Source organism: Lasioglossum baleicum, chromosome 1, assembly GCF_051020765.1.
Source record: "Lasioglossum baleicum chromosome 1, iyLasBale1, whole genome shotgun sequence".
In the NCBI taxonomy this organism is placed as follows: Eukaryota; Metazoa; Arthropoda; class Insecta; order Hymenoptera; family Halictidae; genus Lasioglossum; species Lasioglossum baleicum.
Window position 1 is genome coordinate 22,461,504 of NC_134929.1, and position 15,858 is coordinate 22,477,361.

The window sequence follows — 15,858 nt, forward strand, 5'->3', positions numbered from 1 at the left end:
ATGGGAACTGTTTTATCTCTACTTTCGATAGTTTTAATACGAATAGAAGTTTACCAGAATGTATTTTTATACTGCGAATAGAGAGAGACTTTTGAAAAATAAAATTTAAGTTGCGTCGAAGAAGGAAAATTCGATGAAATGGTATCGAGGGAGGGTGGAAGATTATCCTGGGACTTATGATTATCTTTATTCACGTATGTACAATTTCGTTCGAGACAAATCACGCTTCGGTGGGCTTCTTTTGCAATCGATTATTCACGTCTGGCTTGAAGTATTGATCGACCACCTTCAAGAAGTTCTTGTGCCGCAGGATGTTGATGAGATCGACAATTTGCTCGGGCACCTGCGGTATCTTCAGGTTTTGTATCTGCAGAACGTTGACTTTGCCTTTTCTGCTTTTGTTCGACGGACCAACCACGCTTTGTATTTTCGCAAGCCGAACAAAACGTTGCGTACATAATATGGACAAAAACATCAGTTAAAAAGACGTCATTTTGGGACAACAGAATCTTCCAATAGACTCCAGGATGCCATTGGAGAATTTTTTAATTTTTATGGATTTCTATCAGTGAGACATTTACCCGATGTTTGACTTTCCAATTCTACGTCCAGATTGTGACCGTCTGTTCAAATGATCTTCGAAACTGGATTCCGGTTCCAGGACCTGTTTCTCCTTTAAGTTTTTCATTGTCTCCTTGTGAAGTTTGTGATGCGGCATGATTAAATCGTCAATTTAGCAAACTCACGAAAGAAAATGTCTTTGAAATTTTACGGGCAACCAAGAAGTAATCGATTAAACAAAAAACATACAATCTTGGTTTCCTGCGTGAACAATTTCAGGCAATTGGTCAGATCGAAATAATAATCCTTGTAACATACACCGAATTCTAAGGGTGAAGCAGGTTCCTTCCTCACGTAGTTTCGTTTTGCATTGAAAACGTGTTTCAAAAAGTTTTATAATGTAATGTTCAATGTTTTAGTGTCATTTTCTACCTTACCAGCGAAATTTTAGCTGAATCCGATCGTCAGGTCGCGTGCATAGTCATAGGCACCGGCGGTATCGGTGATCAACAAGTGTCCTCGGTGTATGTCTCCGGTGTCCGGATGGCGGCATATTGATGTCGGCCGGGTTGCCGTAAGCGCAGGCGCGGCCTTCCTCGGGATTGGCCTAAGGAACGGGCGGGGGTCCCACGAAATGGTCGATATATTCTAGCTATAGCGGGGTACAGTGGCGCGCGAGGCTTTTACCGAGGCCAGTCCAGTCCAGTCTCTTTAAAGTCGTCGCGGAAACCAACCCCCCGGTCGGTTGCTGCTTTTGTTATTTCACATTGTTCGGTGTTACCGTTCTCTGGGACGCAGTTGTGTGTAGCCCCCTGGAGAACAGGACACTTATTCCTCGGTCGAAGATAGAGCGAGAGCCTGTGGGTGCAGGACCGGAAGTGGCAGAGTGTGCGTACCGAAAACTCGCTGACCAGCCGTGAGAGGATCATCCTTTTCAGGAGGTACTCGTCGCCGCACGACTTGTCGGATGGTAACGCGATGGTCTCGTGTGCTACCTCTGTGCTTCTATCAGGGTGTCCGGGGTACCTCGAGCCTGAACATTTCTGTCCGACCAGCCAGTCCGTCGATAGACTGCTTATTGATTTCTCTCTGTCCTCCATCTCTGTCTCTCTCTCTCGCGCTCTCTACCTCTTTGCTTCTCTCTTTCTCCCTTTCTCTCTTGCTCCTTCCTCTCTCGCGTTGGAGAACCTCCCACGCATTTTCGCCATCCATTGTTCACCGAACAGCTACACAGGGGTTCTGACTCCGGTGTAACCTACGTACACCCCCGTGTCTGAAGTCCCAGTGAATTTCCCGGGTGACAATCGAAGGTGAATCGAACCTGATCGGTCTGCTGCGTTAGATCCATTTTGCAATTTTCGCCTTCTATTGTTCACCGAACGGCTACACAGGGATTCTGACTCCGGTGTAACCTACGCACACCCCCCACCCTCCAGTCCCGAGTCACAGCGAATTGTTCCGGGTGAGAATTGAAGGTAAATCGGACCTGAATGGTCTGGGTTAGGTCCATCTTGGGTCACTCCAACGCGTAGCAATCTCTGCCGAGTCTCTAGCTATTTCCTATTTCCCTTGCCAGTCTCTAGCAAAGTCTTCGCAGTCTACACAAAATTTGTCGACGTAGCACATGTGCTGTAACTGTCTCTGGCAGTCTCCGCGGGGTTACATTCGTATTCCTATAACTGTGAACTTACAGAACAAAATTTGTTAGACTGTGAGGATGCCCCGTCGCATCGTTTGTGCAACTATTTCGGGTTAAGGTGAACGTGACCCTCGCAAAGTTGGGGATCAGTTCGGGAAAGGATCGAGAGGTGGTTTCTGATTTTCCGCCGGACTACTGGAAAGTTAGTTATCGGAGTTATCGAGGTATCCACAGCGCAGCGTATCGATTCGGGACGCGTTTTCGGGATCCAGATTCGAGCGTCACGATGTGCCCATACAGAGGCTCCATCTTCCGTCCACGCCGATTCCGCCAGCCGCTGAAATCGAAACTATGTAACGCGCGGCGTGGGCGGTCAGGGGTTAGGAATCGATCTACCGAAAATATTCGCTCTGCTGCCTGCCCTTTCCCCAGGCAGCCCTCTCTCTCTCTCTCTCTCCCCTATCTACGTGCTCGAGGCGAAACATGATCGACAAGCGTGCACGATTTTCTCGATGACGCTTCCGCCATTTGTACGGATTGCTTCCGCTTGGTCCCTGATCTTCCCTAGTCGAAGCGGCCTCGAGAGGCTGGCTTCTCGGATGGTTGCGGACTGTTGGGGGATGCAGCTGGTCGAGAAAGCTAGCAGGGTTGCTTTTACGTATCCTCTTCTCTAGATACCGCGGTGTACTGTTTGCTAGCAGATGTCCGATAGATGGGAATCGATTAAACAAAACGATCGCAGATTGCGTTTATTTTTAATGCTCTAGGTCAGACGAAAGTCACGAGTGAAATCGTGCTGACCTTCGCTATTATCCGATTGCTAATAAAAATGTGACCTTGAGAATAATTCTTTGCTTTCTACAGGGTTTGTTCCTTTGCTCTCTGTTGTTGATCTAGTTGTTGGACTAGTCCGTTAATACCATTCGAGTTGGATATTAAGAATTTTGTTTATTCAATTTTGTGGACCACTCTCTACGCACATTCGGATTTATTGTTAGCGAGCTACCATGATCAGGAAGTACCATTGGCTTTGGAACTGTAACTTCCAAGGCAAACCTAACTCGATGTGCGTCTCACGAATTTGTCGTGAATCAGATTAAACAAACGGAATAGCAATAATTAGACTGCGGATCTTTATGCAAAGTAAAAGATGTTCGCATTGTTTGCAGAACACAGGAGCCAAATAAAAATTCTATTTTTCTTTTAATTATCCTATTAAGCTGAAACTAGTACATTGAAGTGGTCAAATATTTTTAACATGTCCACTGCTTTAAATTGTACGTGCACATTTTTATCATAAATGCATAACGCAGTCTAGTAATAATAATTCAAGACAGTTCACTTCCGAATTGCTCAACCGGGCTACTTCCACGAAGACTGTATGTTAATCTAGATTGTTCGGGGGACATTTTCTTCCACTTTCCGGACCCAAACACCACGCAGCAGCGTAGTCGCGTGGAACATGCAATTGTGTGCAGCCCGGTGCTGCACAACAACGTTAACATATGGCGATACGATTATCGCAAACCTTGTCCCACTTTCTTTCACCACGGCGGACGGCGTTCCGAGAGTGTGCGTGGGTGGCTGACACATTTCTCCCCGCGCAAAATCGTTTCCCGGATCGCGTTTCGACATACCGACCACAGGTTGTCGAACTTCCGGTTTTCCTGGGCCGATACACCGGAAAACACGTAAACAGGATTTTTGGAGCCGTGACAAACTCGTGGAGAGACCGTGCTCGGAATTATTGGCAAAGTTTTCGGCGACCGGTGTGTTCCGCAGCTGTGATTTCAGCGAAATAGTTTTCTAAAGTCGTTATTATTCTTCGTTCTTTATTCATCGTTTTTCTGAAATGTTCACGAACATAAATTGGCTGTAAACCCTCATTTCGAACAGTTATTTTTCGATGTGTTTTTACTTAAGACTTAAACTGATGAGTTGAGAGGGTAGTTTTGTTTCCAGGATTACAGGGGTGCGAGATACCCCATCGCATGCATTATCGAGAAATTAAAAGAATAAGAATAAAAGTGACGGAGTTCCTTGGAGTAGAACTTTTATTTCGGGAAAACTGTGTCAAATCGACAGACGAGGAACGGACGAGGGTCAATAAGATTCGTACAAGAATAAATTGGCTTGAACAGGTTCGATAAGAAAATCCGGTGGAGGGTGAATTTTATTTTTGCGATTATTCTATCCGGCATTGTTTGCTAATAAAGAACGAGGAAACACTATATCGCGGAATTGATCGTGCACCGAACACGTCAAAGTCGATTGGCTTTTAGCGGGACAAAGGACCTTTTAATTTCTCCTCGATCGAGCGAGCATCCTAGAAACAAGTGAGCCAGAAATGATAAAACTTGAAAATCTCCGGTAACTCTGTACTCTGTAGTTGCCGCTGCGACTCGAGCATGAAGAGATCGATAAGAACCCTCCCACCCCGTCGAAAAAGTTCGCAATGTCTGTGCTTTGGCGTCGTTTATTTATAGTCCACGTCGCTGCCACTCATTTTTAGGCATAACTACAGCTGACCGTCTGCCGAGTGTTCTATAGCACTCTTCTGTTTACTATCTCTATCCCCTGTCGACCGTGGCCACCGCAAACCTAATCATCCGGAACACCTGCAATGCATTTTTCCTTTTTCTCTTTATTCTTCGGTGCAGCTTTTTTTGCAACAACGCGGGTTGTTCGTTGTTGCTTCGTTTCAACGTGCAAATCGAGTTTGTTATTTTTTTTAGAAAAATAAATAAACTATATTGCAATTGAAGGTGGCAGAAATTAAGCCTTGGCACTCGACTAAACATTGCTGCACCATTGCTCAAAACATATTGTATTCTTGACACATTCTTGTTATGTTTATAAATAAATGTGAAACAGAATAATTTTTTTATGAATGGACCAAACGCGCGACTTCAATTTCTCTGTAAGGCTGGAAGAATTAGTTTAGTAAACGACGTCTAAAAAATGCATTTGGTCGGAATTATGGAAAACAATAGCAAAAATGGATTTTTACGACCTTTTTAGCTGGGCCAATAACGGAAATTTAAAAGTTGTGTTTGGTCAACTTGTATAAATTATAATATACGCTCCGAAAGTGTGTGTTTCATTGAGATTGGTTAATTGGTGTACGAGTTATAAATGATCAAAAGTGGTAAAAAGGCCGAAAACCGCTGAAAATCATATATAAATGAAAAAGCATATTTGTAAAACTTGTTATGGGACTCGCCTAATTCCCAGGCCAGTAAATAATCGTTCGGCTAGCAAGCCCGCAGAACTTCCGTCATTATATCGGTCATTGGTAATCATTTTCTACTTCCGAGGTGATAGCACAACGGTGTCCGTGACTTTTTCCGGGGCGCCAGGTGCGGCCACAGTTACTGCGGCCCCACGTGGACTGAATAATGTTCGAGAAAGGGAAATGACGTGACCGAATGCAGCTGAGCTAATATAATATATAACATATACGGCAGGCCACGAGCTGTGCGACAGCGTTAAACAATTGACGGACGTAACCGGCCGTAATTCCTGGATAATTGCCGAGTTCTAATTGCGACCGGCTCAGATTATCGCAAAATACAATTACCACCGGGATCGGTTACCTGAAAGCAGCAATCCCGACTGGAACGAAACGGTTCCTCGCAACACAGGATCGGATGCAATTAGTTACATGCACCTGCCAGTTTTAATTACAAGCAGCCGACGATTGCTGCAACCCGCGCCGTCTGATAAACCCAATAAAACAGCTCCATTCATACGACGATCACATTTTATCACCCGGTTTGTTACACCATTTTCCAATGGCTGTGACCATTATTTTAGGTAATGAAACATTAAATAATAATGGCACGGTTCTGATACCATTTTTTAAAGAATGCAACAGGTACAATAATTACAAAAAAGCATCAGTATTTTCACAGGAAAAATTAGAACAAAAATGTAAAATATTGTAATGATTAGGTAATATACATAAAATAATAACGGCACGGTTCTGATACCTTTTTTCAAAGAGTGCAACAGGTACAATAATTAAGAAAAAGCAAACAGTATTTTCACAGGAAAAATTAGAGCAAAAATGTAAAATATTGTAATCATACAAATGGCACTGTTGGTGGCATTTTGAGCCACTACTGCACACACACGCGCACACGCCCCTATCAAGAAACCGCGATAGTCCCGACGTCGTAGAAACTTCACCGACGACGTGCGAAAATTAACGAAAGCGATACGACGAGCTTATATCGTAGAGATCGGCGATACTAATTGGAGTATACGACGTGTCGATCGTCGAGCAACACCTGCTACAACCGAGAACGTCACGGAAAACTCAACGAAAGTGGACAGACGTGGATAAAATTAAAATTGTCGATTTTCAATCGAGTAAACATCCTCCATGAGAAGGGGGAAGAGAGAAGGGCCGGAAGTTGACAGGAAAATGATGGCCGAAGGGAAAAAGGAAACCGGAAATGGCTGCAAGATGGCGGTGAAGGACTCGGTGCTGGAATTGCGGACCAGGATGACACGCATGATGTCCCTAGTCGAGATCGATCCACGAGACAGACTTCCGGTACCGACACGTGTTCATTTCCGGGATGGTAGTCTCTGGTTCTGGTTTTGAATCAGTTCGAGACAGTGTGCGTCGCGTACAGGTCACAGACAGGTCCGAACTGATTCGGCTGATTGAAAGTATTCTGGGAAAGTAATGGTTGTTTCCTGGTTTTTTCAGTGGCAGTTTTATGTGTTTAACTTCTTTGATGGTTTCGTATTTTGGAGTTGGTTGCGGACTGGTTTGAACATTTCAAATTTTTTGGACTGTTGTTCGAGACTTTAGGGAAAATGTTGTTAATGTTTTGGCTGATTGAATTCGTTCAATTAAGAAATTATTTTCACTGGAATTTTAATTGAAACATTTGCAGATGATATTAAGCGAAAAGTTAATTATAGAAATATGTATAACACAGCCATCAGCCATTACTTTTTCTCATACTGATAGATTTATGGAGGTTTGTCGGATTCAAGAGGGTGAGATAGTGGTTGGTGTGATGGTGGATGTTGAGGCATAAGGATAAGGAACCGATAGCGAGGAATCATGGTACGGAATCGTGGCATTCTTGCGGACAGAATTTAGGGTAGACTGTGGTGCAGCGGATCGTGAATTTCAGTGGATTAGGGTAACAGTAATCGGGGACTATTAATGGAGTCGACTTGCAAAAGTAGAATGAAATTCATCCATAAATGGAATTTATATTTTGTTTCATTTTACTGAAATAATTCATTTAAAAATGTGAACAGAATTTGGAAAATAGCATTTGCTCTAATTGTGGCTGTTCAAGTAACCTACTTGTGCTTTTACATAACATGAATATTATCTAGCAAAGGAATCCGGTTTTCCAGTGAAAAATGCAAACCGGAAATGGTTGAAGATCTAAAAAGAATATTTGCTTCAAGTGCTATACACGAAGTATGTTAAATGAAAAAAATCTCGAACTTTTCTAAAAAAATCGAATCTCAATAAGACAATCGTATTATTTGACGGAAAAACGCATTAAGCTTTGTTCAAGACAAAAAGAAACGGTGTTTTTCCTCTCACATTTATCGCGCCCGGTTGGCTACCCTTTTTCCAGGGGTGGAAAGATGAAGTGTCGCTTAAAAAAGCTCCACAGAGACTTTCCGAATGGCTTGAGTCTCGACGAATGGGGTGCGTGGCGAAAGAAATTCACTTAACTCGACCCCTCGACCTTCTTGAAAAACCTCTTTATGATCACGCGCCATGAAACACGAAAGTTTTCGAAAATTTCTTTAAAATCTTCGGTCGACGGAACCTAATTCTTTCTTTAGTCCCTTTAAAAGCCGTCCTAAAATGTATCCCAATCAAATACCACCTTTTAATCGTTCATATTCGATCAAACAATGAGCACAGACTAGCGAGATAATGCTAATAAATTGGCGACATTTTGTTGTTATTAATTATTTTTGTACGATAGCTTTACGAAAATATTCGTGACGATCTTCTGATTAGAACGAGTACCAACATGCCATAGTTCGGAGCATGTTTTGTTCGGTTAATCCACGATTTAAGAAAATATCTGAATTCTCTATAAAACCGTTCTAAGTGCAACGAGATTCATTAAAGATTAATTATACTGTTGTTACTGGGTTTTCTTTCGTTTTTCATTATGTGTGTTCGTTTTTCGAGAATTTATAGTAATCTATTGTTTTCAGATGGCGGGCAAGGCTGTCGACGGCCCGAAGAAGGAGGCCGCGGACCAGGCCGCGGACCAAAACTTCGACTACATGTTCAAGTTGCTGATCATCGGCAACTCGTCCGTCGGCAAAACCTCGTTTCTCTTCCGTTACGCGGACGATTCGTTCAGTTCGGCCTTCATATCGACCGTGGGGATCGATTTTAAAGTGAAAACGGTCTTCAGGAACGACAAAAGGGTGAAACTACAGATCTGGGTCAGTGGAACTCCATTGCAACCCTAAAATCGATACACAGACGATCTTCATGGTTTCTTGGCTCTCGCGTCGCTCGGCCTAAATTTAAACTTCGCGCCTCTGACGCCATTTTCGATCCGGGCAATACCAATTTCAATTTTCAATTCCTTTCACATTCCAAATTTTCCTCTGTTTAAGAACATGTCGTTTAACTAAAAATGTAATTCGTTGATGGAACGAATATTCGCAAAATATTACGGAGCACTTTTAAAAAGCCACAAGTCAGGCTGTAGTCGAACGAAAGCTATAAATATAGTTGCCAAACATTTAACCACATGTGCCTTCATTTATCACACGAGGGAAGTTATAAGGAAATCCATAGTTATACATTAACATTGCACTATTACTCCTCACTGGTGACAGTTCGTTGTTTTCCTTTCCGTGAAATATGTATGCTCGCGAGAATTTCAATTTTCGTCTAGTGGATTCTAAATCATTTTTGAAAATTCTTTTCTTTGCTGTAAAACATAATGATCAGTGATCTAATATTGACAAAATATTGACTGTACATTTTACATAGCAATGATTCTTATTGGAAATCTAATAATAGGAAATCTAATGCAGAACGATGATGATTGCAGGACACGGCGGGCCAGGAGAGATACAGGACGATAACAACGGCCTACTATAGGGGCGCGATGGGTTTCATTTTAATGTACGACATCACGAACGAGGAATCGTTCAATTCCGTGCAAGATTGGGTCACACAGATCAAGACCTACTCGTCCGACAACGCCCAGGTGATCCTGGTCGGCAACAAGTGCGACATGTCCGAAGAGAGAGTGATCAGCGAGGACAGGGGCATGCAATTGGCGGATCAGTTAGGGGTGCAATTCTTCGAGACGTCTGCCAAAGAGAACATTAACATTAAGGTACAATCCTAACAAGCGGATCACACGAAATATCCAACTAACAATTATGCAATACCCCGATACGAAATACAGGCTCAGAGTTGGGCAAAATGTAATTTCACTTACAATTACTTACCAATTACAAGTAATTGTAATTGGTAGTTGCAATCACAACGTTAATTAGATACCTACTCAATGGAAATGTCTAAAATGAACAAACAAAAAGCATACGTTAGGAAATATTTATTATTCATTAAATATTGATTTGTAGCTAATTATTTGATGTTTCACAAAAACGACTACCATTACTTTCCAAAATGACCCTCATTTCAAAGTTGGAATCAGATAATATATAACATATGCTTTTTGTTTGTTCTTTTTAGACATTACCATTGAGCAGGTATCTAATTACTTTTTTTTAGTGCCAATTACGATTACTTGTAATTGCATTAAAATTACTTGAAATTGCAGAAATAAAATCACAATTACATGTATAATTGTAATTGGTAATTGCAATTACTTTGGCTCGACCAGTAATCGTAATTGCGGACCACAATTACGATTACAGTAATTGTGAAAGGAGTAATTGCAATTACTTAACACGATTACAGTAATTGTAATCGAGTCTAACAATTACTTCAGTGTAATTGTTCTTTTAAACCACTAATTTTTATGTTTTGGACCGTTTCACCGTTTTCTTATTGTAACTATAGTCCACTTTTGCCCATGCAATTGAAGATGTAATTAAACACTCATGTAATTAATAACTGCCCAACTCAGCAGGCTGTAGATTCTCGAGGTAATTGTCGAGTAGCCGAAGACAATATAAGAAGAAGGCTAAAAAAGAAGTAGGTTTACAGGGTCTGTCCGGAAAGTAATGCGACCACATTTTTTTAAAAAATCTATTGAATATACGAATACAAACCTTTAAAATTCTTCAAAGTAGGATCCTTGGGCGTCGACACATTTTTTCCAGCGCGATTTCCATGCTTCGTATGCTCCCTGGAAGGCATTATCTGGAGCCTCTCGTAGAACCCTCGTCGCAGCCTCGTCGAGCACTTCCAACCAAAACTGTTCCGTAGATTACGGGGAAAACAGTAAACAGTACTTCTTAGTTGGATCACAACACTTCCTCAATCCCCGCGTACAGTCCTGACTTGTCTCCCGCCGACTTCTTCTTGTTTCCAAAAATTAAAAATGTGCTAAAAGGATGCCATTTTGAAAGCGTGGAACGCGTCAAAGATGCTGTGACGAGAGTACTACGAGAGGTTCCAAAAAACACCTTCCAAGGATCCTACTTTGAAGAAATTTAAAGGTTTGTACCCATATGTTTAATAGATTTTCTTTTTAAAAATGTGGTCGCATTACTTTCCGGACAGACACTGTATGTTGTATACCGTGGCGAGAGTTATGTCAGTTTTGTTCTGCCTCGTTTGTTTACCGAGTCCATTATATCGCGTGTCGCCGCCATTAACGGCTGACGACAGAAAGGTTGTCGTGTCACGTTTCAACGCTTATTTCCATCCTCAAGGTGTGCGCGCGCGCGTGTGTGTGTGTGTGCTGTACCATTACCTTCGATCGGTCTGTCCTCGATTGCCGCTCATCTGCACCCATTAATCACGCCTGCACAACTGGTCGAACCCATTGGCATTGACACATCAATGTCTGCCACCGATCGATTCGTCAGCTTGCAGCCCCTGGGGCTCGTCTGCCTTGAGTCTGTGCAGCCAGTCAGTGATCTCGGGCAAAAATCTGTTGCGTACACTTTCGAACCTGTTGGGATTGGTGTGGGCTGTTTCATTCGCTTCGTTGGATTAGCGTAGGTTCAGTTAAGACCAGTTGGGACAAAGAAACTTCACCACCTAAGTCACGTCCCGGGCCACTAACCCCTCCTCGAATACAATGCAGCTGCTGATGAATCCTCTAATCCTCAAGTTTATGCAAGATAGACACCCCCCTCTCGAAAAGGAAGCGTCGACATGCATGTATCTTCAATTGTCTAGCTAGCAGACAGTTTTCAAGAGGAAACTTCAGCAGCTGAGTCTCATTCCAGGCCACTAACTTCTCCTGGAAGATAATGCAGCTGCTGATTAACCCTCTAACCCTCGGGCTCGAGTAATCTAACGTTCTCACGTCCCGAAAAAGAGGTGTCGATGTAGAACATCGAAGAACCAACCCACAAAACAAATTCGAGACTAATTAGAACCGTAAAATTTGTTTGCAGACGGTGTTCGAACAACTGGTGGACATCATCTGCGACAAGATGAGCGAGTCCCTGGACAACGACCCGAACCTGATCGCGGGCGGAGTCGGCGAGGCGAAGGGCCAACAGCTGACCGATCAGCCGACCAATCAATCGAGCACCAATTGTAATTGCTAAGAGGGCGGGGGAGGGCCGGATAAACTCTCTACAAGAAAGAAGGCTAAAGAAGAGACGGGATTTACAGAGGAAGATGAAATAACCTTAGACGCGAGGGACGCGTGTATGCCTGTACATGTGTGCGTGAACGCGTGGTCTACCTGGTTGTGTGTGTACGCAGCGTGTGTACCAGTGTGCGTGGGAAAGAGAAAGGGAAACCGGAGAGAGAGGGGAAGAGAGAGAAGGAGGAAGAGGTCGAGTGATAAACGCTGGCTCTAGTTCAAACCCTGTTTGTCGTTCCTTTTAAACCCCTTGTTCCCGACCGTTCTTCGTTCTGCTCTTTTTCTTTCCTCCTTTCTCGATCAATATATTTCTATATATGTGCACATAAATACGTATATATGTACAGGGTGAACCGTGAAGTTACGATTAGACCGCTTGTCTTCCTCCTCAGTCAAATATACCCTAAACGAGGATACCACATTAGGAGTTTTTACCCATACGGGATCATACGGGGGGTCGGGGGTTGTGAGTGCGTATGCGCCGATCAGAGAGTTTCCCAGAAACGAGACCGGACGATCGATGGTGGATATCGAACATGTGTAAAAACAAAATCGTAATTGGCAAAACGAGAAACCGCCATAGTTCGTAGTCTCCGGTTCAGCAAAGCTGACGCTTTGGCCCAAAGTGTTCAATGGGAACCTGAGATGAAACTCTGTTCCAAGATGGTGTCCGAACCAGCCAAGACTGTCCACCGATCAGGACGGTATAGTGCACAATATGTATAATATATATTAAACGCTATCGTTTTTTCATTCTTTGGGTAATTTTTCTTAGAGGGTTGTCTCGCTCCATTGTTGCCATTTATGGGTGTCACGCGAATCGACATGAATTATTCAATTAAGGGTGGGTGGGTGGGGGTAAAAACGTTGTAGATTACGAAAACGAGCGAAACCGGTTCGTACAAGTCAATATACATATATACACACACCGGGATTGTATTCACTGAGGGCGAACACGACGAGGCTGATTGGGATTAGGCGATTCACCCTGTATACATGTATAAATATGTATGAAGGTTGTAGCCTGATTACGCGGAGGTGCCATCGAGCCGATTCATTTCGGGTCTACGCCGGGGGGAGCTCGAGCGGAAATAGTCTCGCGACGAATTTAAACCGATATCATGGCAGGAAGTTACGTAAAACCAAATAATCTCTGTAAAATGAACCGTTGCTAGGGAGTTTGAATATGACGCCGCGCGTTACCTTTCGCCACCGCGGCCGGCGTGAAGTTTTGCCATCGCTTACGGTGGGTTGAAACACCATCGCCAGGGGATTCCCCGGTGGTGATTTTTCCCATTCGAGAACGGGTTATCAGTGGCAGAAGGGTCGAAGGACAGCAACAATATTTTCCTCGTGAGGATTGTTTAAACGGTCCGGCGCGTTCCCTCGAGGGAAATCGGCCCGAAACACTGTTTTCCAGCGTTCATTTCCCTTTCCCCGTCGGGGCCAGTCAGTAAATTGCCTCGAGGGAACACGCTCGGACTGATAATGATTGTTGTTGACGGTTTCAAGCGCACCTCGACTCGTAACCGAGAACTTTCGATGCATCGAGCCGCGGCCACACTCGGGCAGAATAACGTAAATATTAATTACGGATTCCATCACATCCATACGGAATCATTTTCCGAAGTATTTTGCCTCGAGTGTGGACGGAGCTTTAGGACTAAAAGCGTTCAAGCGTGCAATTCATGTGACAAATAAATGTTATGCGTTCAATTGCAGCTCTGGCAACAAAGAAAGAAATATATATCTGTGTTGTATTTAACGAAACGTCGTACAGGTTGAATATTATTTATGTACTTTTTTTTTTATTCGTTCAATCCTGACCGTCGGGGAGATTCGATTTCAGGTGCGTCCTTTCCAGGATTCCCCGGAGGTGGATTAACATTTTCCCCTAGACATATTCGGACGCAGGTTTTGCTGGGGGATTCGCGAAATTGCCAAGTCTACAGCGTCGCAGACTTGGGCACACTTTTCTTTCAAATAAAACGATAATTATGCCAACTAATTTGATCATTTTCATCTTAGAAATAGCGTAGAGATGTAGCAGTTGTATCGAAATGATTTTCTTTAGTTGATTTAATCGGATCGTTCTAGTAAAATAGCAAATATTTTTGGTTTGCTATTTTATTCGAATGAATTTTGAAAAATTCACTTCTCGATCAAAGTGCTCCAGAATGTGCTTCGTGTTGTTTACGGGGTGTCCGCGGATGACGTGTGGCAACACTGTTTTCACCGATCCTAGAGTCTAGGAGATTCCCCGCTCGGTAATGTCGACTTTTTCACTGTTTCGAGGCTGTTCTCGTTCGAAGCTGATACGTCGGCGATTCAGAGCCGATGCACAACTCGAATGATGTTTATTGATGTTCATGATTTCGATAGTCGAAAGGCTAGCAAGAAGCTCGGGCACCTAACATGTTAATAGAAATTGTCGCGACGGCTGAAGCACGTCGGCCTGGACGATCTAGGGAATCTAGGGGAATCTAGGAAGTATATGGGGGATTCCGAGACGATTGGCAGCTTCCTTTTCGGGGATTCCCGCTTTTGTTAGAGCGGACGGATCGGTGGGGCAGATAAACAGAGAAGATTCAGCATTGAATTTCAACAATTTATCACAGTTATTGTAATATTTTCAATTCAACACGCTGTTTGTAAATTTTTATCGAAACTTCCTTTAGCATTGCATTATTTAATTAATATCTTTCTTTTCCTAGAGTATACGTATAATCTGAACTAATGGTATGATTATAAACATTGTGTATAAAGTGAATTTCAAGTGTGGAATTTCTTTAGAAAGTAGTGGAATTTAAATTATAATTGCGATTATTAGCTGCTGTTATAAACTGTATATACTAAATAAAATAACGATGGGTTTCTGATAGAGGATTGTACATACAATTGCTAGTGGCGAGTGATTTTATAATTATATCGTTTCTAGGATTGTAGAGACGTTAGTGTAATTTTAGAATATTTTAAAATGTATTTGATAAACTGCTAAATCTTCCTGGGTAAAAATTTGGTTAATGAAGAAAATCGATATTGGTAAAGAGATCTCTTGAGAATTGATAATAAAAAAATAATTCGAGTTGTTACTCGAAACATTTCTGACGGTGTTATAGATCATTTCAATTTAAATCTCACTGAATTTGCACGAACATTTGAAATGATAAACTCGAATGAAATTGTTCATTTTCCTCGGTACTGTCTGCGTTTCGAACGACGTATTGAAAAAATTCAGCAACAAAAATGTGCACCGACTTTTAGCGTCAATTATCACGGAAAATATGGCGTCCGATTCGACGGCTTCAGTCCTCGCCCTATGTTACAAAACTTACTATGTATAGGCAAGCTGCCCTCTGTACATACAGCTATATATATATACATATACTATATTATATAAATATGTGAACATATATATATATATATACAAAGATATACATATATTATTGAAATCAGTAATGGAGTGCAATGTAAGCGTTACTTATTCGTGTGAACACAAAAATGCGACAAACAAAAAAACCGCCATCGTGTGTAATCGAAGAAATTCCAAAAAAAAAAAATGGATTAAAAAACGATGAAACGTAAAAAAGCAAAAAAAAAAACAAAACAATTACAGATCCGAGAGCAAGAATTGTACGATTGTGTATATCGATCAGATCGGATGGAAATAAATGAAATCCTCTCTGTGCTGTTAACTGTTCGCTTGCGATTATCAGTGGAGACCATGTTTCTCGTTTATTTCGAAATAAATGGACCACTCTCGTTTCAATCCTCACTGCGTTACCCGTTATCGATGAAAATTCTGCCTCGCATTCGCGAATATTACCGTTCCTCTTTGTTTCCATTTGGTGCCAGCTTCCTAAGAAAATTGAACAATTTTCTGCTTCAAATATC

The 15,858-nt window shown here is 42.4% G+C and overlaps 2 protein-coding genes across 7 annotated transcripts; one reads left to right on the forward strand and one right to left on the reverse strand.

The window, feature by feature from the left end:
• Positions 1 to 22: 22 nt before the first annotated feature.
• Positions 23 to 2,385, reverse strand: LOC143213188 (uncharacterized). Of its 5 annotated transcripts, none has more exons than XR_013009914.1 (3): positions 1,249 to 2,203; positions 582 to 1,168; positions 23 to 392 (listed from the first exon to the last, which is right to left on the reverse strand). XR_013009914.1 is itself a non-coding variant. In XM_076432837.1 (3 exons), the coding sequence occupies exons 1-2, from the start codon at positions 1,659 to 1,661 to the stop codon at positions 1,009 to 1,011; spliced, it is 573 nt and encodes a 190-aa protein (XP_076288952.1). In that variant the 5' UTR covers positions 1,662 to 2,385; the 3' UTR covers positions 23 to 367; positions 999 to 1,008. The 5 variants fall into 5 exon arrangements, 3 of the variants coding, with proteins under 3 accessions (XP_076288952.1, XP_076288951.1, XP_076288944.1); XR_013009913.1 differs by having other exon boundaries at positions 23 to 419; XM_076432837.1 differs by having other exon boundaries at positions 23 to 367; positions 999 to 1,168; positions 1,249 to 2,385.
• Rab3 (RAS oncogene family member Rab3) lies at positions 1,360 to 15,659 on the forward strand. Of its 2 annotated transcripts, none has more exons than XM_076432818.1 (4): positions 1,360 to 1,502; positions 8,417 to 8,653; positions 9,274 to 9,564; positions 11,768 to 15,659. In XM_076432818.1, exons 2-4 carry the CDS (start codon positions 8,417 to 8,419, stop codon positions 11,921 to 11,923), a joined length of 684 nt encoding a protein of 227 aa, XP_076288933.1. In that variant the 5' UTR covers positions 1,360 to 1,502; the 3' UTR covers positions 11,924 to 15,659. The 2 variants fall into 2 exon arrangements, with proteins under 2 accessions (XP_076288933.1, XP_076288929.1); XM_076432814.1 differs by lacking the exon at positions 1,360 to 1,502 and adding an exon at positions 5,124 to 7,286.
• Positions 15,660 to 15,858: the final 199 nt, after the last annotated feature.

Bases quoted from the DNA above. Each gene is read 5' to 3' on its own strand.
- LOC143213188 (XM_076432837.1), bottom strand. From the start codon at position 1,661: ATGGAGGACAGAGAGAAATCAATAAGCAGTCTATCGACGGACTGGCTG. The intron at 1,169-1,248 runs GTAAAAGCCTCG...CCCGTTCCTTAG, and splicing joins ACTGGACTGGACTGGCCTCG to GCCAATCCCGAGGAAGGCCG.
- Rab3 (XM_076432814.1), top strand. The intron at 8,654-9,273 runs GTCAGTGGAACT...TGATGATTGCAG, and splicing joins GGGTGAAACTACAGATCTGG to GACACGGCGGGCCAGGAGAG. The intron at 9,565-11,767 runs GTACAATCCTAA...ATTTGTTTGCAG, and splicing joins AAGAGAACATTAACATTAAG to ACGGTGTTCGAACAACTGGT.